The sequence below is a fragment of the Apostichopus japonicus genome, chromosome 3 (assembly GCF_037975245.1).
Source record: "Apostichopus japonicus isolate 1M-3 chromosome 3, ASM3797524v1, whole genome shotgun sequence".
Classification (NCBI taxonomy): domain Eukaryota; kingdom Metazoa; phylum Echinodermata; class Holothuroidea; order Aspidochirotida; family Stichopodidae; genus Apostichopus; species Apostichopus japonicus.
This window is the reverse complement of record NC_092563.1, coordinates 4,172,217-4,195,786: the sequence shown is the minus strand read 5'-3', so window position 1 is coordinate 4,195,786 and position 23,570 is coordinate 4,172,217. Positions and strand designations below refer to the sequence as shown.

At 37.7% G+C, this 23,570-nt stretch overlaps 1 protein-coding gene across 2 annotated transcripts; it reads right to left on the bottom strand.

The window, feature by feature from the left end:
* Positions 1 to 56: 56 nt before the first annotated feature.
* LOC139960719 (tonsoku-like protein) lies at positions 57 to 21,096 on the bottom strand. 2 transcript variants are annotated; one of them, XM_071959320.1, is made up of 20 exons: positions 20,342 to 21,096; positions 19,674 to 19,769; positions 19,065 to 19,377; positions 18,568 to 18,729; positions 17,507 to 17,678; positions 17,049 to 17,163; positions 16,295 to 16,443; positions 15,579 to 15,731; positions 14,482 to 14,607; positions 13,756 to 13,954; positions 12,733 to 12,779; positions 12,482 to 12,587; positions 11,661 to 12,336; positions 10,873 to 11,026; positions 10,082 to 10,157; positions 9,024 to 9,322; positions 8,604 to 8,778; positions 7,400 to 7,575; positions 6,833 to 6,906; positions 57 to 2,798 (listed from the first exon to the last, which is right to left on the bottom strand). In XM_071959320.1, exons 1-20 carry the CDS (start codon positions 20,370 to 20,372, stop codon positions 2,426 to 2,428), a joined length of 3,672 nt encoding a protein of 1,223 aa, XP_071815421.1. In that variant the 5' UTR covers positions 20,373 to 21,096; the 3' UTR covers positions 57 to 2,425. The 2 variants fall into 2 exon arrangements, with proteins under 2 accessions (XP_071815421.1, XP_071815420.1); XM_071959319.1 differs by having other exon boundaries at positions 12,482 to 12,590; positions 20,342 to 21,095.
* Positions 21,097 to 23,570: the final 2,474 nt, after the last annotated feature.

Below are 23,570 nucleotides of genomic sequence, written 5' to 3'. Positions count from 1 at the left end.
TGTGAAAGTTATTTTGGAAAATAAAATAAATAAATAAAAAATATAAAACAAGTTCATTGATTTTATTTTGTGTATTGAAGCACCATGAACATTCAGATGGAAAAGTAAAATTGATACAAGAGTGACAACTATATTTAGTTGACAGACTTAAGCCTTCTAATATTGCACAGTTCTATATACAAATGACTAAAATAAGTAAGAATAAGATAGTAGCTACTCACTACTGTTTATACTACTTACCAGCAAAATGTTCAATCTAAATGCAATTAAAAATTGACTGTAATATGCATGCAAAGTACACATAGGCTTACGACAGACACATTATTAGAATAGAGGAATTGTGTATTACACTTCAATTGTCTACAAAAGGAAACACAATTCTGTGGGACTGATAATCCAAAAATACTGAAGGTACAATTCATAGGGTATTAAAAAAAAATAATATTCAATGTTAATTATGTTGTTAATACCTACCTCCATTCTTTGGTCTGTACTTAAACAACCTTATTCCAGACATCAATACCATTACAGCTTTTTTGTAAACTCAATGGTAATGCATTCAAAATAGGCTTATATTCTATGTATTGTAAACATGTATTTACACAAGTCTGCTAGGTTGATATAAACACTTTCTTGAAGATACCTATTAAAGTCAATTTTTGCTACAGGGTAGGAAGAATTCCTCCCCCCCCCCCCCTCCCCTTCCCAAAGCTGTGACAAGTTGTCAACCTTTTCTTGAGATCAAATATGGTAATCCTTCCTTTAATGAATTTTGTGTCAATTCAAACTCCTTCTCCACTGGAAAACATAATATCCAGCAACTAAACTATCAAGTAAACAGCCTTTGTTAAATTAGGCAGAATATTTACTCAAGGTGATTTTTGGTTCAGCAGTGAATTGCATTTTAAGACCTTGCAAGATTTTAAGTCCTTGCAAGGTTTCAGTCCAGTGAGCCAAGGCTTTCTATAAATTGTCACCAAGTTTGCCAACAGCAGTAGCATAGTCCTGAATATGACAAAGTAGTTTGTGTAGCAAAGATGGTGTGGTATATATCATAATATTTGTCATGCTGGATAAGGAGGGAAAAAAAATAAAAACAATTACATTCACATTATACTTGCATTCTTTCTGATGAGGTCAAACTTGTTGAAACTACAGGCCAACATCTTAAATGGTTTGATATCACCAATGCCGACAAATCTAGCATTTTGCCAGTGAAGACCACACATTAAATAATTATGAAATTGAGCAATTGAATAAAGATGGTATTGAGAAAAATAATTTAAGGGTAAAGTAGTGGTAAAATATTTAAACATGCCCACAGTGACAGTACTGACCTTCTGGACAATAAATACAACTTCAGCTATCTCAAATACATTACATGGTAAATGATTAGTTGTTTGTTTTTGTCCAATCAAGGGAGGGATGGCAAATATCCCTGTCTCCCTTTTACTTGGTTAAGATCAACCTCAAGTTAAACAGACGGTATCGACAACTCAACATCAACTCGACATTGAGTTGTGCGTCACTCGACATCAACTCGACTTCAACTCAACATCGTGTTGTGCATAACCTCGACATCTGACAGCCATATTTAATTCTTACATGTATGATTTGATATCCCTCAAAGGGCTAAATGTGGTTAAAAACATTAGGCTTTTCCTAAATTCGATAGTCATTAAAATTAGCCATTTTATCTTATACAGAAAAAGGTGTACACCACAATTTTAGTCGCTTTGAAATTTACACCTAAATGTCATCCTTCCTGAAATTCCTGATGCATGTTTGGTGGACTAGAAAAAGTGGATTACATTAATATGATTTCACCTGATCTTTGCTTTCATGGTTGAGAATGGTACGAAAACATTAAATTAAGTTAAACTCAACGCAATAGGATGACTGTGGTCCAAAGAAAAACAAACATGAACCTCATAGCAATTTTTATCGAGCTAGTTCAGTTTCCAAGATATTCATCCTTAAGATATGTTAAAATCTCATGGAATGAGAAACTGATGACTTCACTCCTCTGAACACGTTAGTCCATTGTTTTATCAATTTTAATAATTCAAACAAAGCATGTTTCTTTAACTCCATACCTGCAACAGAGTATCCTTGCATGACAATCAATATGCCTGTTCTTGGTAAAGGCCTACAGAAATGGTGATATCTCACAAATGGCGAGGGGGGGGGGGGGGATGGGTTGGGGATTGTTAGCTATTTGGGTTCATTTTTCATTGGTCATCTCTGTCTTTGAGTAAGCTAATGATTGTGTTTAACTTACAATATCATTTAATATGGTAGAAATTTGTATTAACATGATTTCTATTAAAGCCATTTTGTAGCCAGTTTTCTCAATACACGAATATTCACTAGTTTCGACAAATAGGTAGACATGATTATTACAGCACCTGTGGTAAACAACCCTTTAAATTGATTTCTCCTCATCTGTGGAGAAAACTGCTTGCATTTGTTCAATCAGCAGACTGGAAGCTGTTCCATGACCTAACAGCCAGATACTCTTCAACAACTCCAGGTCGCTGTCACTCAATTTATTATTGGATAGCTTTAAAGTAGTCATGCAGCCTTCGGATTGGTCCGTCGAGGTCATGAACCTTATCAACAGCGTGATGAGTTCCTGCCCCAGCAGGGACACCAGCCCGCAGAGAGAGGCGTCTAATGATCCTACTCGACAGCCGGAGGTATTCCATCCTCTCAACAGAGTGACGAGACCTTGGTTAGTTATGCCAGTGTTGGAAGACAGACTTACATGATGCCAAAACTTGGTAAATGGTATGCACCTGGAGATGAAAATTACCATGACAATGGTTAGAAGAAAAAAAATACAACAAACAACAGTGACGTATTACTAAAGCGTGGAGGAAGGGGTGGGTGGGTGAAGGGGGGGGGGTTAATATTGCCATTCAAACCTTGTATCCCCTCTTCAACCTATTTCTCTCTTCATATGAAGTTGACAAATTATAAGGAATAATAGCAGCTTTTTTCAGTCAGCAAATGTGTTCATGCGATAATACTAATGTCAGTTTTCATAGAAATGAAAGAGAGAAATAGCTTTGGACTGCTTCCTCTCCCATGACCCACTTCTCTTCCCCTCCACAACCCATTCACCCGGATGGAGAACTTTCTAATAGTACAACTTGCAAACTGAGACAAAGAGAGAGAATGTTCTTTTACTTTCTAACCCAGATAAAATTGCATCTCAATTAGGTAACATGTGTAGCAACTTTCCATGATGTATCGATCTATGTTAACTGAAAAGAAATATCTGATACGGAAGCCTAGAAGGGACATTCACATTAACGACTCAAGCAGATTGCAAAACATCAGAAAATCTGACAATTACCATTTTGACAAGATGTAATAGGTGCATAAAATGGTAAGAATATAGAAAAAAAATTACTGTTTTTTGAACACTTGCTTCTGTAATCTGAAATGAAGTCTGACATTTCGTTATCATCGTTCTTTACTTTAAAGCAAGTGTTTCTTATCAACCTTTTGAATTTTTTTTTTGACCGATTTTTGGATTCTGAGGATAGTGCTGCTTATCATTGTGGAATGTGGATAGTGATGTTATTGATGTAAACATTATCAATAGAATCAATCAGGAATATTAATTTATCCAGTATCCCATTGCAAAATGGTACGCAAGATAGTCAATATTGCTATACCACTGCAAAGCTGTATAACAGTTTTGTACACAGTAAAACCATAGTACTGTATAAGAGACAAACTTAAATGCCAGCATGACTGCCACACAAAATTTGAACACTGAATTTATTCCCTGCATATGACACTGTATTCAATGTAACATTACTAGCGAACATAGTGCGATGCTATTACCCGTTGCTGTGATATACAATCTATATTTACGTGGATAGGGCTTGCATGTATTCAATGTAACATTACTAGCATACATAGTGCGATGCTGTTACCGGTTGCTGTGATATACAATCTATATTTACGTGGATAGGGCTTGCATGTATTCAATGTAACATTACTAGCATACATAGTGCGATGCTGTTACTGGTTGCTGTGATAAACAATCTATATTTACGTGGATAGGGCTTGCATGTATTCAATGTAACATTACTAGCATACATAGTGCGATGCTATTACCGGTTGCTGTGATATACAATCTATATTTACGTGGATAGGGCTTGCATGTATTCAATGTAACATTACTAGCGAACATAGTGCGATGCGATTACCGGTTGCTATGATAAACAATCTATATTTACGTGGATAGGGCTTGCATGTATTCAATGTAACATTACTAGCATACATAGTGCGATGCTGTTACTGGTTGATGTGATATACAATCTATATTTACGTGGATAGGGCTTGCATGTATTCAATGAAACATTACTAGCATACATAGTGCGATGCTGTTACCGGTTGCTGTAATAAATAATCTATATTTACGTGGATAGGGCTTGCATGTATTCAATGTAACATTACTAGCATACATAGTGCGATGCTGTTACCGGTTGCTGTGATATACAATCTATATTTACGTGGATAGGGCTTGCATGTATTCAATGTAACATTACTAGCATACATAGTGCGATGCTATTACCGGTTGCTGTAATAAATAATCTATATTTACGTGGATAGGGCTTGCATGTATTCAATGTAACATTACTAGCATACATAGTGCGATGCTGTTACCGGTTGCTGTGATATACAATCTATATTTACGTGGATAGGGCTTGCATGTATTCAATGTAACATTACTAGCATACATAGTGCGATGCTGTTACTGGTTGCTGTGATAAACAATCTATATTTACGTGGATAGGGCTTGCATGTATTCAATGTAACATTACTAGCATACATAGTGCGATGCTGTTACCGGTTGCTGTGATATACAATCTATATTTACGTGGATAGGGCTTGCATGTATTCAATGTAACATTACTAGCATACATAGTGCGATGCTGTTACCGGTTGCTGTGATATACAATCTATATTTACGTGGATAGGGCTTGCATGTATTCAATGTAACATTACTAGCATACATAGTGCGATGCTGTTACCGGTTGCTGTGTTATACAATCTATATTTACGTGGATAAGTCTTGCATGTATTCAATGTAACATTACTAGCATACATAGTGCGATGCTGTTACTGGTTGATGTGATATACAATCTATATTTACGTGGATAGGGCTTGCATGTATTCAATGAAACATTACTAGCATAGATAGTGCGATGCTATTACCGGTTGCTGTGATATACAATCTATATTTACGTGGATAGGGCTTGCATGTATTCAATGTAACATTACTAGCATACATAGTGCGATGCTGTTACTGGTTGATGTGATATACAATCTATATTTACGTGGATAGGGCTTGCATGTATTCAATGAAACATTACTAGCATACATAGTGCGATGCTGTTACCGGTTGCTGTAATAAATAATCTATATTTACGTGGATAGGGCTTGCATGTATTCAATGTAACATTACTAGCATACATAGTGCGATGCTGTTACCGGTTGCTGTGATATACAATCTATATTTACGTGGATAGGGCTTGCATGTATTCAATGTAACATTACTAGCATACATAGTGCGATGCTGTTACTGGTTGCTGTGATAAACAATCTATATTTACGTGGATAGGGCTTGCATGTATTCAATGTAACATTACTAGCATACATAGTGCGATGCTGTTACCGGTTGCTGTGATATACAATCTATATTTACGTGGATAGGGCTTGCATGTATTCAATGTAACATTACTAGCATACATAGTGCGATGCTGTTACCGGTTGCTGTGTTATACAATCTATATTTACGTGGATAAGTCTTGCATGTATTCAATGTAACATTACTAGCATACATAGTGCGATGCTGTTACTGGTTGATGTGATATACAATCTATATTTACGTGGATAGGGCTTGCATGTATTCAATGTAACATTACTAGCATACATAGTGCGATGCTGTTACCGGTTGCTGTGATATACAATCTATATTTACGTGGATAGGGCTTGCATGTATTCAATGTAACATTACTAGCATACATAGTGCGATGCTATTACCGGTTGCTGTGATATACAATCTATATTTACGTGGATAGGGCTTGCATGTATTCAATGTAACATTACTAGCATACATAGTGCGATGCTGTTACTGGTTGCTGTGATATACAATCTATATTTACGTGGATAGGGCTTGCATGTATTCAATGTAACATTACTAGCATACATAGTGCGATGCTGTTACTGGTTGCTGTAATAAATAATCTATATTTACGTGGATAGGGCTTGCATGTATTCAATGTAACATTACTAGCATACATTGTGCGATGCTATTACCGGTTGCTGTGATATACAATCTATATTTACGTGGATAGGGCTTGCATGTATTCAATGTAACATTACTAGCGAACGTAGTGCGATGCGATTACCGGTTGCTATGATAAACAATCTATATTTACGTGGATAGGGCTTGCATGTATTCAATGTAACATTACTAGCATAGATAGTGCGATGCTGTTACTGGTTGCTGTGATATACAATCTATATTTACGTGGATAGGGCTTGCATGTATTCAATGTAACATTACTAGCATACATAGTGCGATGCTATTACCGGTTGCTGTGATATACAATCTATATTTACGTGGATAGGGCTTGCATGTATTCAATGTAACATTACTAGCGAACATAGTGCGATGCGATTACCGGTTGCTATGATAAACAATCTATATTTACGTGGATAGGGCTTGCATGTATTCAATGTAACATTACTAGCATACATAGTGCGATGCTGTTACTGGTTGATGTGATATACAATCTATATTTACGTGGATAGGGCTTGCATGTCGCTGTCACAGAGGTTACATCCTTCCAGATACAATGTATGCAAGGCACACTGGGTCTAGAAACAATCAAAATGGAAGAAAGAAATATTACACAACAATCCATGATTATACATCACGCTTTGTCAAGTTGAAATGGAGTGCCGATTAATTCAGCATCATTTGACATGAAAGCTATCACGGTTTTTATCCCATTTTACAGCTGCTAGGAGGGTGGTTACAGAAACACTCATTAGAACAAGGTATTAGTAAGTATACTTACTACATACTAACCTGGTTTAAGGTATGCAACTTTATATTAACTAAAGCATGTGGTAAACTACCATCTGCTCCTGATGAAAGGTAACATACTACCAGCACAGTTACAATCTTAAAGTATGAAGTTGTATGCCTACACAAACTCATTGAATCATAATTCGCATCTACCAATGACACACGACATACTAGCAGCATACTTAACTCCTTAAAGTATGAAGATATATGATTACACAGGCTCATTGGATTTATCCTTCACATTGAGAAAACTACAGAACATACTAGCAGCATACTTACCTCCTTAAAGTATGAAGCTATATGATTGCACAAGCTCATTGCATCTTTGTCTTCAATTACTGATGAAAAATTCAGTGTCGTAAGGATTTCTGGATTCAAAAACTTCATCAGCATATCAATGCCAGTTGATCCCAATGCATTGTGGGATACATCCAGGACTTGGAGATTAGGAGCACCTACAAAAATCAAAACAAATACAGAAAAAAAAGAGGAAAAAAAAAGGAAGTATTGCACTGTCTCTTCTGGAGTCTGAAATTGACGTAAATCATCAATTTTGAGGAAATGTTAACAATTAAATAAAAGAACAACATTTCAGTAATTAATGCTCTATTTAGAGAAGCAAACTACAAGGCTGCAAATTTATTTGAGTAGCGCTACGAACATGCGTCAAAATTCCGATCAGCTGCAATAATTATTAGGTCTATCTCTAGGCAACTACACATTATGAAGACTGAAGAAGAAACTCTGTATACTAAGTACTCAAGTACTCACTGGGGGAGTAATTTAGTGCTCAAATTTTGTGTAGCATTTTTAAAGGCTCTGGAGTTCTTTCTCTGATTGAATACTGTAGTTCCTATGTAGAAAATTGCTATACATCTTTACACTTGTTTTAATAGCAACTTGACCTTTTGTATAGCATTCTAGAGATGCTGATACTGGGTAAATTATTCACCGCTCACACCATCTATGTACACTTCTACATAACTAAACACAAGTTTCCACCCATGTGACATCCAAAGCATACAACACAGATACCTACACCCCCAATCCAGCTCTGGTAAGATCATTTCAGGAATAATCAAAGAGCATGAACAAAGCAATCACGATTCAACAATCGCCCTACGACTGTGCTTTTGTATATAGGCAAGTAACCAACAAGACTTAGCAAAAGGGTCAGGAGGTTATCATGCCCTTCTGTCCAAACAGATAAAAGGTTGGTAGTCATCCAACCATATGCACAGATATACAGACAGGTTGGTAACACACAGATTGCATGAGACTACTACAAGCCTACATTGATATACACAAGCTCATTGAGATGGCTGGCAAGGCAACAGGTCCTAATGTCGTCTGCGTACATAAGCTGAGATCAGGCAAGCTCTCATTCGTTAACTTTTACAAGCATCCTTGTTTAATATACTGTCTCATTTATCAGTCTTTATGCTTCTGTAAGACCTCGGTATATGTACTGTTACAGACTTACCTTCGAATGCAGTCTGGAGGACGACTGCATGGTGGTCCATGACAAACTGAGTTGTGAGTTGAGAGGCAGTCAGGTATAGCTCATTAAGCTTATGGCAGTGGCTTACAAGATTGGCAATATAAAGGGCACTGTTATCTCCTAGAGGGTTGTGACTTAATACAAGGTCTTTCAAATTCTGTGAAAGAAGGTGTGAAAGAAGCCAAAAAAATGAAAGGATTTATTTTGATGATGCAACTGATTATAATTTATTGTAAAATGTCAAAAACAAATTGTTCTTATTTTACCTCTGAAGATTGGAATGTTCTCATTATAGAATCCTAGAATTATAGAAAGTGGATGAATCACATATACTAAGCACGAAACAGATTCGAACACTTATGAGTATCCCAAACTTTGTTTACATCTTGCTCCGACACTTACCTCAAGGTGACATTGACTCGAACGTTCCTCAGACTCTGGAAAGAGAATCTGAGTGAGACTCTGCAGACCTTTGTAAGTGATAGCGTTGTGCGATAGATCCATCCTGGTGATGTGAGGGAGAGACTGGAGGGTGTCGGCGAGGTGGGCGATGCCCTCGTCACAGATGTGACTCTGGGAGAGACAGAGAACTTGAACAGAGAGCTGGCATTGCTCCTGGATCAATAAAGAGACAGGCTTTGGCATCAGAGGATGGGTCTCAACAACAGATGCTATTGATCCTAGCCTGGATGACAGGTCACCTGGGAAAAACCAAGGAATCAGAATCTAATAGTCAATGCGATGAGTCGACCACTGAAACCAAGACCAGCCGTAGCATCTAATAGTCAATGCGATGAGTCGACCACCAGCCGTACGGTCAAATGGATATAGAGTAGACGTTGTTACAGGAAAGCAAAATCAAACTTTGCATCAACCAACTGACTGACTTAATTTTAAGATGATTTAAGGTCTCTATGACACTGCTGCCGTCAGTCGATTAATCCCACTTGAGTGGCATCTGAACCCAAAACTGGCATTTAATTCTCTAGTTTATGTTGGTGTATGATTTTGTGTCCTAAAATTCACACATAATTGGATACCCTCAAAACTGAGATCCAAATGGGTACATGTTAAGTTGGCTACTTCTACTCATACAGTTTGTTCAGCTGTTCTTGTGTCCCAAAAAATTTAACACAATATTTCATTTTCCATTTGCATAAATTTGAGATCTTGTCACATACCGTATCTTTCCTTTAATGAGTAAATCACAACCAGACTGTAGCAAAGTCAATGCAAGAATACAGTATCAATCACAACCAATATACTGAAAGAGGAACTTTACCCAGTAACGGTTATTTACAATCTTATAATCAATTTAAAAAAATGTTTACGTCTTTCCAGCCAATGTATATATATATATATATATATAAATAATAAAATCTAACATAAACAAAAAATGTATCATCTAAAAATAAAACCCCCAAAAATTTTTGGGCATCTCTTTGTATGACATTCATTACCTTGACTTGCTTTGGTAGACTGTGGAGGTTTATCTTGTGAAGGTGTTGTAATCAATGAATCGATATTAGCAATCACCTGAAAATAGAAACAATACCATAAAATGTACCGGTCAGATTCATAACAAACTGCAATGGCCTGTCATGGCTTACCCCCCCACTCCCTCCCCCAATAATTCAGAGTTTTTGTTTACCTTTGCTAAATTTTAACAAGTCCCTCAACCACACATGCTCATTTTCTTTATTTTCATGCAACCCCTTTTTCATCAGGGATTATGGCGATCAAAGTCTCAATTCCAGTATGGGATTTTTCTTGTTTGATTTTAGTGACAGTTTACTTTTGCTAAATGATAATTAATTAACATTTACCCCAAGTCCCTCGCCCACAAATGATGGATGTTTCTTATTTTCCGTTCCTTTTTCATACACCTCCAGTAATCACAGAACTGAATGTTCCAAATTATGATAGCTCAGATACAGACGAGCCCTTGTCATTTATCTACACGGTAGGAGTCGAATGTCACCGGGGAAAAAATACATGCTGCTTATGTTTAAATCAAATGATTTTATTTTTACGTATTTGAAAGGTCACTTTTTGCACCCAAGACTTTGCACATGGTCAGTTCTTTCCTACAAATGCTCAAAATGATTGATATTCACAATGAGGGATTTTTTGATGACAAATTTGGTTGGACTCCCTGATCTCCTTGCAGTAGAGAGAAACTGACTTTAAACACTCCATCATCTCTGTCAATGCATTATCTCCTAATTTCTACTCAATCGCGGTTGCGTACCTCCTCATTGTCTGCGAGAGTTTCGCACACCACATCACTAGCTGCTATCAGGGCGCAATCTGTCGTAGATAAGGACAACTTTGGTCTTAGACCGTGTGACTCCTGATACCTTAATGCAGCCTGATCAGCTAACCACTGGAAAGTTAATGGAGGTCTGTCAAATAGAGGAGAAAAAGAAACAACATATAAAAACATATATCATCTAAAGAAATTGTTTTTCTTCCATTGTATGACCCCTTGCCTATGGTTTTTGATGTGACCTTATTATAAAAGGTCACATTTCGTTCAGTGTAGCCATGATTATGACTTCAAACATTTTCCAATACAAATTTTGACTTGGGAGGAATTGTGCATCACAGCGAATCCTCATTAGTTTCGTAACAGACCATATTTCCAGGATGAGGTTGGAATGCAAAAGATTTATTAATACTAATATTCAATTAATTTAATACACCATGCCATTTCAAGAAGAAGAAAAAAACAAAACAAAAACCCACAGCAAAGTAAACTACAACAAAGATAAGAATCAACCAAGAGATTGAAAAACAGGGAAATAACAAACATATGTGGCATATGTGACTTGCTGTATATTTGTTGTACTATTGTATGTGTATCGCAGTTTATTGACTATATCTATTGCTAGTTTTTTTTCTTTTGTTTATGACCTGTGTAAGCCGAATTTCCGATTGTGGACAATAAATTCAAATTCAATTCAAGTTCAATTCAAGTTCTTTTCAAAAGTCGTTTGTGGCGATTAAATAATCACAAGCAAGAAAATTTATACTCACATAGAACTTCGAGGAACATTTACGAGATATGTGGTCCTCTTAAACCGGACTCTCACCCTCATCCTCGACTTCTGAGGAGGATGAACGAACGCTATGGAAGGCATCCGTTCTTCCACTGTGGGGTGTGGCAGGGAACTATCGGGAGAAACACCGGGATTCTCCGTGGACATGTGACCCCAATATGGCTCAGAGAGGGGCACCTCGGTGTTCGAGGAGGACACAGGGTTTCCACCAATGTCCTCCCTGGACCTGTCTCTGTCCTCTGACGTCCCCGCGCCATCCGCCTCGTCTGTAGTTTCAAAATACTTCCTGGCCACATTCCTGTCTCCCGTGTAGTACTTTTCGATGAGCTTCCCTCTGACGGTCAGAGGGTCGTCTTGGACGTCCTTCGGTCTGGTTACTTTACCCTTGGATTGCTTTGGGCTATACCTTTTGATTTTGTCATTCGCATGGGAGTCACTTAGCGTCCTTTTCTTGGCTTTGGTCGGAGAGTTTCTGGATATGAGGGTTTTACCCTTCTTACTTTTGATGCTCCATCTACCTTTGGTTTGGTCTACTGTCTGTTGGAAGTCCGAGGTGGCTGTTTCCTCTGCAGGCTCCGTCTTAATCTGAATGTCATGAAGCTCCAATAATTTTGCTGGAGGTACTCCTGGAGTAAATGGGTCACCAAATGGTTCTAAGGATAGGGGAGAACAATTAAAACAAATAAATGTGGGTCAGAGCAAGCTGCAAGAACTCAAGAAAAGATTTTTTTTTTTTTTTTTTCAAGTGGGAGGTGTCTCTTCTAAGTTTATTGAAGATGAGCGCCCATAGATATGTACCTGAATGATCCAGGGCTTCCAGCTTAATGCGAACGCGTACCGGCTCTTGTGGTATCTCTTCCTCATTTGTATCCAACCAATTGTTAAGAATGTCCTCTGAATGAGACTTCTGAAAGAAAGACGAGGTATCATATTTTGACATTTTTAAACAAATATTGTCATCGAAGACAGTTTGCATGGTTCTTCCAGATATTGTTGTTATTTTGTTTGCATTCCCAATCACACGAGGCTGCTCTGATGAAAACACTAACCTGTAAATTTGACGAGTCCTTCTCTCTCTTCACTTCAGGTCCATTCACTACAAATATCATATTTAGTCCGATTAAAAAAAAAGAAAAAAAGAGTAGAATCATAAAGAGATCTTATAAAGATAAAATAAAATAAGTCTTACTATTCACTTTCAGTTCTTTGGGGGGGGGGGGGGGAATAAACCTAAATTGCAAGAAGCAGATAAAATGTCAGTATTTCTATTTCTTTCTTGCTTTGTGTTGCCATTATCGTCAACTAAAAATATTTTAAATAAAAAATTATTTACAGAGATGAAACATTAACTTTATTAAATCTGCTTTGAGACTCATCATACCAAATATTAAGCTTTATCTACTGATTATTAATAAAATTTCAATTAAAATAATTAACTTCTCCTCTGAGATTTGTAAGTCGGCTTATATGACTCCCTGCACATTCACACACAAATTATTCTTAACAGCTATATGTTGACTTCTGGAGTAAACTACCCCTAAGAGTGTCTCAAGCTTGTAGTCCAATATTTGACTTTATCTGGTTCTTATTAATTACATTTGCATTAAAAAAATAAGAATTAATGTCTCCTCTGAGTCCCATAACTGATTCTATAACTCTGCTGTACATTCACAAACCCAATTTATCTATTTTTTCTAATAAAACAGCCTATTCTTAGCTGCTGGAGTACACTAAACCCTTAGAAGATGTCAAATTCAGTCTCCTAATTGCCTTTATCAAGTGATTTAATTACATTTGCCTAAAATGAGTAATTCCACTATCAGGGACTCATATCTCATTCTACTACAACTGATGTAAAACCATGTGAGAAGACTTGGCCTTGACACAAGACTCTGCAACACTTCCACTTTTTACCTTTAAAATTGACACCACAAACTCATTCCCTACAGCTCAGAATTGACTCATGGATTATTATACTACCCCTTTAATACAATGCTTCACGTATATACACACATACATGTAGTGTTTAATGAAACCTGCCTTATTTTAAAGGGCTGGGGTCATTTACTCACCTAATGCTTCAATATCTTCTTCTGATTCGACAGACAATTCTGCCAGAGGTACCTGATCCTCTTCCTCACTCAGACTGTCATTATCGGATCCAAGCTGATAATCTTTCTTTAATTTAGCCAAGTTCTCTCTGGTCGCATGGAGGTCGCTCGCTTGACCGAATCGTTCCTGTACGATCGCCAGAGATTTTAATACTCTTCGCTAGAAAAAAAAACGAAGGAAGAATGTAAAGGTAATGAGAGGAAAAGAGAAATAAGGATACGGGAATCATGGAGTGATCAAAAATATCTTTGGTTATATTTTTATGACAGATTTTAAAAACAAATAATAAACCAAACCAACCAACTGCGAAACTCAACACCACAAAAAATAGCTGATCTAACAAGAGAATGAAAGTTAACCCATAATTTTAAATTTGTCTGTATTGTTTTGCTATCAGTTGTTAACTTATATAGCTGCTACCACAGTTTCAGACAGAAAAGTGTAATAAGGAAACACAAAAATCTGTTTTACACCAAAAACAGGGGAAAAAAAGTTTTATACTGATTGATCCACATAGGCTTTTATGTGTAAACAATGCTAAGTAAACTTTATGAAAAACCTCAAGCCTGCCAATGTGGTTAAATTCTACCATATAAGGTTATCTCTAATCATGACAAAAAAAGTCTTTATTTTGTACTTCTGTCACATTCATAATTGAATTTCTAATTAAGCAATCATGACCACACCTGTAGTTTAGGTTTGCCTGCCTTGAGGGCAAACTTGGATGCCTTATTGTACGATTCTTGAAGTGCTTCGTAGCTGTGACCAGCTTTCTCCTGTGCGTCGGCAACGTTCAGCCAGGTCTTACACTCCTGTGAAACAATAACAATGTATAAGTCTCTATACGTGTTTGCTGATGAATTTAGGAAAATAAACTTCTGAAGCAAATTCAATGTTTCTTATTCTAAATGCATTCTGACCAGGTGGGTTTAATGGAGAAAAGCTGTCATAATCGAAAGAGAGAAATTTATTTCTGTTGCCCTTATGGTGCGAACGATTTACCGTAAAATAACTGCGACCACCCATATCAGCATGTTCATAATCTACGGACTCGTTAACAAATCTGGAGAATTTTATTCAGCTCAAAATATTAAAAGACACACTCAATAAAAAAAAAAGATTATTAATATGAAAATTGCATAGAACGGTGTTACTTCCACTGAGCTTTTAGGGCAGTAAGGAAAGATCGAAATTAAAATTTGGCAAACACACATTGAGATTTTAAAACGATAATAATAACCAACTACTCATTAAATCAATGCCTTGTCACAGTTGTCTATTGATATAGTGCATCATGTATGGGTGTAAGAAGATAAGATCTCTGATTACAGACAAAATTGCATGGTGCCATACATGGATGTACACAAAGGGGTTCTCAAGTGATGTTCTACCAGGGTTCAAAAAAGAACACGGGCTTAACCTGCCACACAGGACCCAAAATCTGACTAGACCTGGATTATGCAATGTGCAGCTTAGGCTGATAGGGTGTTAAGGCCATAGTCATTTAGGGTCGGTACAACCGACTAGTGCAAGGCTACATGGAGATTTTACGCATTTCGAAGTCCGAGGGCTGCCTATTGAAGACCCTTGCTATCAACTGACCAGTCTAGCACACTAGATAGTTACTGTCTGTAGTGCTTTAATACAAGCTGTAACGGTACACCATTACTGTTTGCATGCCCAGTGGTGGAATAGAGAGACTATTACTGAGTACAGTGCTATAACACTAATTGTTACACTACACTCATTCTGTGTGTAGCCGACACAGTGGCAGTATACTAACCTCTTTTGAATTTCCTTCTCTAAGCTGTAGCTCTTTGCCATACATGGTGACAGCCATTCCATACTGTTGACTGTCTGCATAGGTAGCTGCCAGGGACACATAGATAGGACTTAACTGTTCATCAGGGAGCTGGAGTGTCAAAGCACACTCCAACTGGAAACACAAAGAAGAAGAAACCGATCATTAAATGATTCATTTATCAGTAGAGCTGTAAGGTCACAGAAATTACTAATAAAAACATTAATCTTTTACAGAGGTTTGAATTATTATTGGCAATTTCCAGTGATATTCTGTAGTAGACTCACATAACAGTGCCGTTTAATTACCTCAAAATAAAAAAAAAATAAAAAAAATAATAATAATTACCTCAACAGGACAAATGAACCAAACTTTCATTTAACATGTCATAACTACCAATATGAGAAGAAGTGTCTAAGACATTCTGAGATTTCAGAAACTGGAACAGAACCATTAAAACTAATTAGTTACTAATCCTCCTTCACATTGTTTAGATCATTAAGGATCTTTTTGTTTGATTAAATGCAATCTTATTTTGAATCAAAATCTTTGGTTTTTTGTTTTGGTAACTTGCAAGAAATTTGTGGGAAAACTCAAACTGCTGCGACAATGTTGCCGAAGAATGAAAACATGGAGATGGACAACTGAACACACACTGACAGACAATGAATATCAAATACCACGGAACAAACTGTTACCTGTTTATTATAATGTAACAGTGCTTCTCTGTATATGTTAACCTTACAACAACAGTCTCCCAGCTGTTCGTGTATCACCATCACTCTCTTCAAGTTAACTTCCTCCATCGCTGTCTTCAACTCTGCTTGAAGTTTGCAACATTTCTTAGCTGATCGGAAAAAGAAAAAAAATCATGAAAATTAAAAATAAAATAAGATCTCTTTTTTTTCTTCAGAAAAGACTAATGGAAGAGAGAAAGTGGGGGAAGTGAATAAAAGGAAGCCTTGACAAGGGGTTCATAGAGGTGATGGGAAGTATGTCTCTAACAACACTCATGTCTTGTGGCAATAGTTGCATACAAGAGATTGTCTTAACTTGTGTACATAATGGAGAATGAAAACAATTGCTGAGACTTTTGCTTGGTCTGTCCTACCTCCATCCCCTCGGAACAAAACTGTTCCAATCCACCATGATTTTTATCTGAAATTACTCTTGTTAATATTTCCAATTTTAAATCAAGCATGAGATCACATTAACTTAAGGTAGGTATTTTTAAGCATTGAGATAAGATTTGCATTCTTTTATTTTATTTTATTTTTTTAACTTTTTTTCTTTTTTTGCTTGGATTTTCTTTTCTCCTGTCAAAGACACTTTGAATCCTTACTTAAAAAATGACTGAAATTGTCCAGCCAGTTTTGAGAACAGTTGAAACAGTCTTATGTTCGAACAGGACATAACGACCTGGTCAGATGAGATGATTAAATTTTCACTCACCAACTTTGATCTGATCGATAATACTCTGCTTCTCTGTGACTTTCATGGCTCCAATTGCACAAACCCTCCTAAGCACCCCTTCAGCAGCAGCATACTCACCCAGAATAAAATGCACCTAAATGAAGCGGGGGAAAAAGGTACGACGTTTGTTTCAGTTTATTGTTCCTGCATTAGTTAAAAAACATCTCTATTAGATATTTCTTTAACCAAACTAATCATTTCCACAATCACTTGATCAGATTCCCCTTTCCAAAAAAGTCCATTCAGACTTTATTTTGGCATTAATTGAACAGAAATTAAATTAATCTGGGCAATCTTGATATCTCCTGATCTCATAGCTAAGCAACTGTGCATATGTGTGACATACAGTAAGACTGTTTCTGAATGAGCACATTTGGTGTATTTTAATAATATAAATTAGTTATATTGTACATGGTTAAAATAGCATTATCTCTTACATGAGCTCTCTGGATGAGTACATCACTTTCCTTTTCTTTATCTTTGAGTTTCTTAGAGATGGAGAATGCTATATCTAGAGACTGCAGGGACTGACTGGTGTTGTTCATCCGCAGATAAACATCTCCTAGACTCAAATGTCCTCTGTAAAGATCCTCCATCTTGTTATGCTCTCTGAATGCAACAAACAATAAAAAAGTTTAAGCACCTCATGAAGTACACATTGTGTTTAAATGCAAGACTAAGGAATTATGGCGGCTATGGGACGGGTGGTTGTAAGGGTACTAGTGGCTATGAGGGTACTGGTGGTTATTGGAAGGGTGGCTATAAGGGAACTGGTGGCTATGAGGGTACTGGTGGCTATGAGGGTACTGGTGGCTATGGAAAGGGTGGCTATAAGGGAACTGGTGGCTATGAGGGTACTGGTGGCTATGAGGATACTGGTGGCTATGGGAAGGGTGGCTATAAGGGAACTGGTGGCTATGAGGGTACCGGTGGCTATGAGGATAGTGGTTGCTATGGGAAAGTAGGCTACAAGGGTACAGGTGGATATGAGGGTACTGGTGGCTATGGGACGGGTGGCTATAAGGGTATGATTGCAAGGGTGTTGGCGAGAAGGCTATTGGTGCCTAAGAGTCATGGTGGCCGAGGGGTGCTGTGACTACCAGTTTGATGGTAGATGTCTTACAGTAGAGTAATAAGCTATAGGGGAACAGCGAGTAGGGATAGGTACATGTAACTGAGGACACTTACAAATATAAAATTGTTGACAAACATGGACTAAAACATATAAACTAATAGCTGACAAACTGATGTTATCTCTGAACGCTTTCATGCAATTACACTGAAGGAATACTCCTTGCTTTAATGGCATCTGGGTTTGAGAACTGTTTCTATCCGAAAGCCCAGGCAGTTTTTTATGTTAGCATTTCAAATTGGAAAGAATAAGGAGCTCATAATTGTGTTTATTGTTAATACCATCAGACAACCATTTCTCACTATTTGTCACTTTATAAGTAATAAAGTTAACCCACTCTTCGGAAACAAGGACAGACGTACTTACTGTGATATTTTGACTGCCTTTTCTATAGAGACGATACTCTTGGGGTAGCTCTCCTGGTGCAGGTAAACCAGACCAAGGTTAAGGTACAGACGGGCTTTCATCTGCTGTAGCTCATTGTCACTCACCAGACCAGCGAGATGATTGTCGCACACAGACATACTCCTACAGAAGGGCAAATTTAAAACCAATGCAATTGTAGCATATATTTAATATTATTAATTTCAGCCCTGGAAGGTGAAGGCGTGGTGTAGTGGTTAGAGTCTCGCCCCACAAGTCCCCACCACTGTAAAAAATTTATAACTGCTGTGAAGTGCATTGTTGAGCGGAGTCCTCAGTGGTTTGGTAATTCTCGTTTGCTACTTGGCAATCTGAACATATTTTTGCACACCCGTGATTCCTAGTGATGTATTCATTTTCCATTACGACCATTAACAGTGCAAACATAAGCGCAGCTGCTATAAAAAACAATCAGGGAGTTTATAATCAGTGAAAGTTACCTCAAGAAAGCTTCCTCCGATTTACTGATGCTGGTGGTTGCCTCCGAGCTTCCCTTCTCATCGGCCGAGGCGGCTTTACAGATATACGTCCTTCCGAGGGTAGCCAGAGCCCGCTGTAACTCAGGATAGTTCTTGTTAGACTCGGCCCAGGCCATGTACTGGTGATGGTGACTGAGTGCGATCGGAAAGTACCCCACCTCTGCGAAACATTCCCCGAGGCTACGGTGGCTCATGGCTTCTCCCATGGCGTCTTTCTGACGTGTCCAGATCTCCATCTCATCTTTGAATGCCTTAATGGCCTCTTGGTAACTTCCTTAAGAAGGAAAACAATATTTTACAAAAATTTATAACTGAGTTCCATATCAACATCTCAGGAAACAACAAACAAATCAACAAAATAAACGTAATAAAAAAATAATCATAACTATTGTATGAATGAATTTAGGACAGATGGGAAAACTAAATGAGCAAATGCACAAAAGCCAGTATACGATCGAATGAATGAATTGATTTTTTCAACTAAAAAGGTTTCTTTCCACTTCCTTTTAAAAGAATTATTACAACCTATTGGTAAGATACTTAATTTAAAGTACTAAAGGTAATCACTACCATTTCTTATGTGCAGTCTTCCTATCTTGCCATCAATCTCAGCTTCCTTCCTGGCCTTTCCACTTTGTGAAAACTTCAACTTTTCCCTCATAAGACCTGAAAGTAGAACATATGAATAAAATGTCGAGAGAAAACTAGAGCAAATCTTTGCACACAAAACAATAATTTAAACTACCTAGATTTCGGAATGTAACCCTAAAACCCAGCACCACCATGTACAGTATCTCTGACTGAAATTATGACATTAATACAAGTAAATTTTAGGTCAGTAGAGTAACAGTATGCTTGCATTAGATATGGGTAAATATATTATGCACCAGGATAACACAAACATTTGAAACAGAATTTTACGAAGACATCAAATTTCAGAGAAAGATAGTCATGTAACATTCATGAAGAATGTTAAGCAGTCTATATGGCAAATCTGCAGCAGTATCATACTCATCAGTCATCACTTTATATATTTTGTGAATGCTCAATTACAACCTGTGGGCACATTCAGAAGTGAAGAAATTTGAAACGTGAATACATGTAGCGTCTTATCTTAAATGCAAACTATGCAATCTTGTCCAGTGCTTGTGAAAATTAAAAAATGGATAAATGCACTTTACATATTGCAGGAAAGTCAAAAACTGAGTTATGAGCAAAAGTTTGGATGAAAAACTTACGAGCCAACTTAATTCTTTCCGGTGTCTTCATCTTCTAAGTTCTAGGTATAACTGACATGCTTCCTGTTCAGTTATTAATATTATTCAGCTTGACTAGTTCACTGGTACATCAGCACCTCCATTTACTCATTTTGGTAGTTAGGCAAGCATACAGGCTACAATTTAGTGATACTACTAGGGCATAGTTCTGACATTAATTTTGATTCGGGACTGTGATAAATTAAGTCAAGAATTAAGAATAGCCTGACAGTTGCAATATCAGGCAGTAGGCCTATGCTTAAGGCTAACGTTAGCTCAAATTCTTCGTTATAGCTGCTCGCTGGCACTGATTACAAATGTTAGGCTTCATTTGCTACTGTAGTATGAAACATTGCTAGGCCTACAGTTGACTAACACCGAAACTAAGTGGTGAGTAACGTGAAAAACAGACGTATAATGGAGCTGATGGGACTGAATACACAATATAACGATAAATTTGATGGGGGAGTAGGCTGTCCTTAGTGTTGGTCCAGCGTTTCCGTTAATAGCTGGGGCTCAAGAGTATACTGAAAATTGATGATCGTGCATGGCGACTGAGCTGTTTCACAGCCCGCTTGATTTATCTCTAACAAGGAATAACACTTCAGATCTGTGATGAAACACTCAAACTTCTGTCTCCAGCTAATGTTGTCATTGTATGTACCGCGCCGTGTGTGGTACACATACTGTTTTAACTCTAAATAATAAAAAAAGGCAAAACTCGAACACATTGGATTATACGAGACCAGAAATGCATTAAGTAAACATTCTGAAAAATGCAAGTATCTGGAACGTCCTTTGCAGATTTGACACAAGAGGGATATGGAACTTGTGCGCTACCGTCAATCTCGAAATCAATTTTAATTTTGATAATATCAATACTCCTTATAATCGATACTTTTTGAGCTGGGGCGATTCAGTTAATGATATGGTTTCACTCCATTTTAGTCTATGTACGTTTTAATCTCATACTAGGCTGAAAACTTAAATATGTTTTTACATACATATATCAGGTTAGGTCCTCTAGTACCTCAACTACAGTGTATTGTAACATTAGGTCTACTTTTCGCAAAACAGTGGAAATTTCTGTTCCTTCATTCGACCGATAGTACAGGATAGGTTAAATACCATTTATACAAGAGCCGTCATTGACATTCAGTTGGTTTGCTACATGTATTATCAATGGGTCTTTCGATGATTTTTTCGTTCCAATCAGGTAACATCAAGTATGGTGTGTAGCATCGTCGGTACATCAGCTTTTATCTTCCTGTTTTTAGTGGACAAGTTTTCACTGTGCAGGACCTTTTCGTTTAAAACTTTTAATCGAATGCTTATAAGTTGTTACATCTTACATAAACATATTACTTTGAACGTAGTAGGCATCTGATATAGCCCTTAAAAAAGGTAGTTTTCATCCCATTACATACCAACGTTAGGTTCCGATCTTTGTAAGTTACAAAATATAGCCTTAGGTCTAAAACATGGAAGAGAAGTCCGTAGTCTATGTAATACTTGTCAGGACTGTACGACACTGCATAACGACCATTTCTGAGAAAAAAAAAAGTATTAAAACGCTATGGTTTATAATGAACAATATAAAAAATATCACTTTATGTATCGAAAATTATCTGCAAAATTGAACTATATTTCTCCTAGTTTCCACTGTGTGCTTGAAGTTATGACTTTCAATTTCGTTCTTGGGACTTCTTGTCGCCAACGAATCCCCGAAAAGTTCAACTAGTTAATGTGATAACGTAAAGAGTTTTTTCCTGAAATTTCCACTTTGGCAAGTAAAATGAACTACTTTCTCCGTATAATTTGTCATTGTATATAGGCACCTGTAAATCTAATCTGCGGACTGTACGATGTAACCTTTCGGTAATTACGAATATTCAGGTGCGTATCCAGGGGGGCGTTGGGGGCGCGCGCCCCCGGGTAAGGAAAAGAGGAGAGAAAAAAAGAGAAGAAAAAAGGGAAAAGGAGGGGGAAAAAAAGAAAAGGAGGAGAGGAAGGAAGGGAAAAGAAAAAGAAAAAAAAAAGAGAAAAAGGAGAAAAGGGGGGGGGAGTAGAAGATAGCCAAGACCTCGGGAAGAGAAAGAGGAACAGTCATAGTTAAAGCGCTGATCCCTACTATATACACAGGGTAGCCAGTGACAGATCAAGGATTACGGAGGGGGAGTGCGCCTTACCCTACCCCTTACACCGACAACTCCATTTTTGACGTTTCCATTTTTCCTCTCTCACTAATGTATCTACATAAATACTATATATGGTCTATCATAACGCGCGTGTGTGTATGGAAGCCTTAAACAATTGTACAATTGTGCTATATGGAACCAACTGTGGCTGGTCTTGAACTCGACCGAGTCGTCGGGGAACATGACGTATTTCGAGAAGGGGCGACCGCCCCCCCCCCCCCCGAGCAAATTTTCTTTATGACATCGCTAGTAATTTCACTGAAAATAGACAATGCTTAGATGCACAAGGCCTGGGAAGTGTCATTTCCAGCGGTCTGGGAGGCATTTTCGGCCAAAAATCTTATTGTACGCTTCGCGCCAAACCATGGTGGCGCTTCGCTTAGATAGTTTGCCTACTGGCTTCGCCCCTCCCTTGGCAATTACTCGCTACACGCCTTTTCGAATTTGTAAAGCAAAGAGCATATATAACATCATATCAGTGAGCATTGAAATGCATGTTCCAGGATGAACAGCCCCAAAAACTGTCTATGCGTGTAGTCAAAGGCGTAGGAGCCCAATTGGATTTGGGGGCTGTAATGACTTGCCCGAAAAAAAAGCCAAAATTTTTCGCGCGCTTTGCGCGCGTTCAACATATCGATGCCAATATCATATAAACAAGCATCGGTCATTACATCGCATGCCATCGTTTACCGTACGGTCCGTGAAAGTTGCACAGTATACCGCCGGATGCTAATGTAAACAACGAAATGTCTTATGTAGGTGGAGAAAAAGCATACAGATCCATTTATGTCAAAACTCTCTTTTACAGTAGTAATATCGGCCAAGCTTAGAACTTTATTTTAATTACCAAGGAGATCATTTTTAAGCTATTCATTGCTAGCTATTTTTCTTTCAGTAGGTGCCAGAAAAAAATGGGGAAAATTTGGTTGCGGGGGGGGGGGGGGGGAGGCCTGCAGCCCCCGCCTCCTACGGGACCTACGCCTATGTGTGTAGTGTTCGGTTTCGATATACCT

Excerpts from the sequence above, each read along its gene's own strand:
- LOC139960719 (XM_071959319.1), bottom strand. The coding sequence starts at position 20,372 with ATGAAGACACCGGAAAGAATTAAGTTGGCTC. Across the intron at positions 15,732-16,294 it reads TGTTACATTATAATAAACAG|TTGGAGTGTGCTTTGACACT; the intron begins GTAACAGTTTGT and ends TTGTGTTTCCAG. Across the intron at positions 11,027-11,660 it reads AATGTTCCTCGAAGTTCTAT|ACCTCCATTAACTTTCCAGT; the intron begins GTGAGTATAAAT and ends TCTATTTGACAG.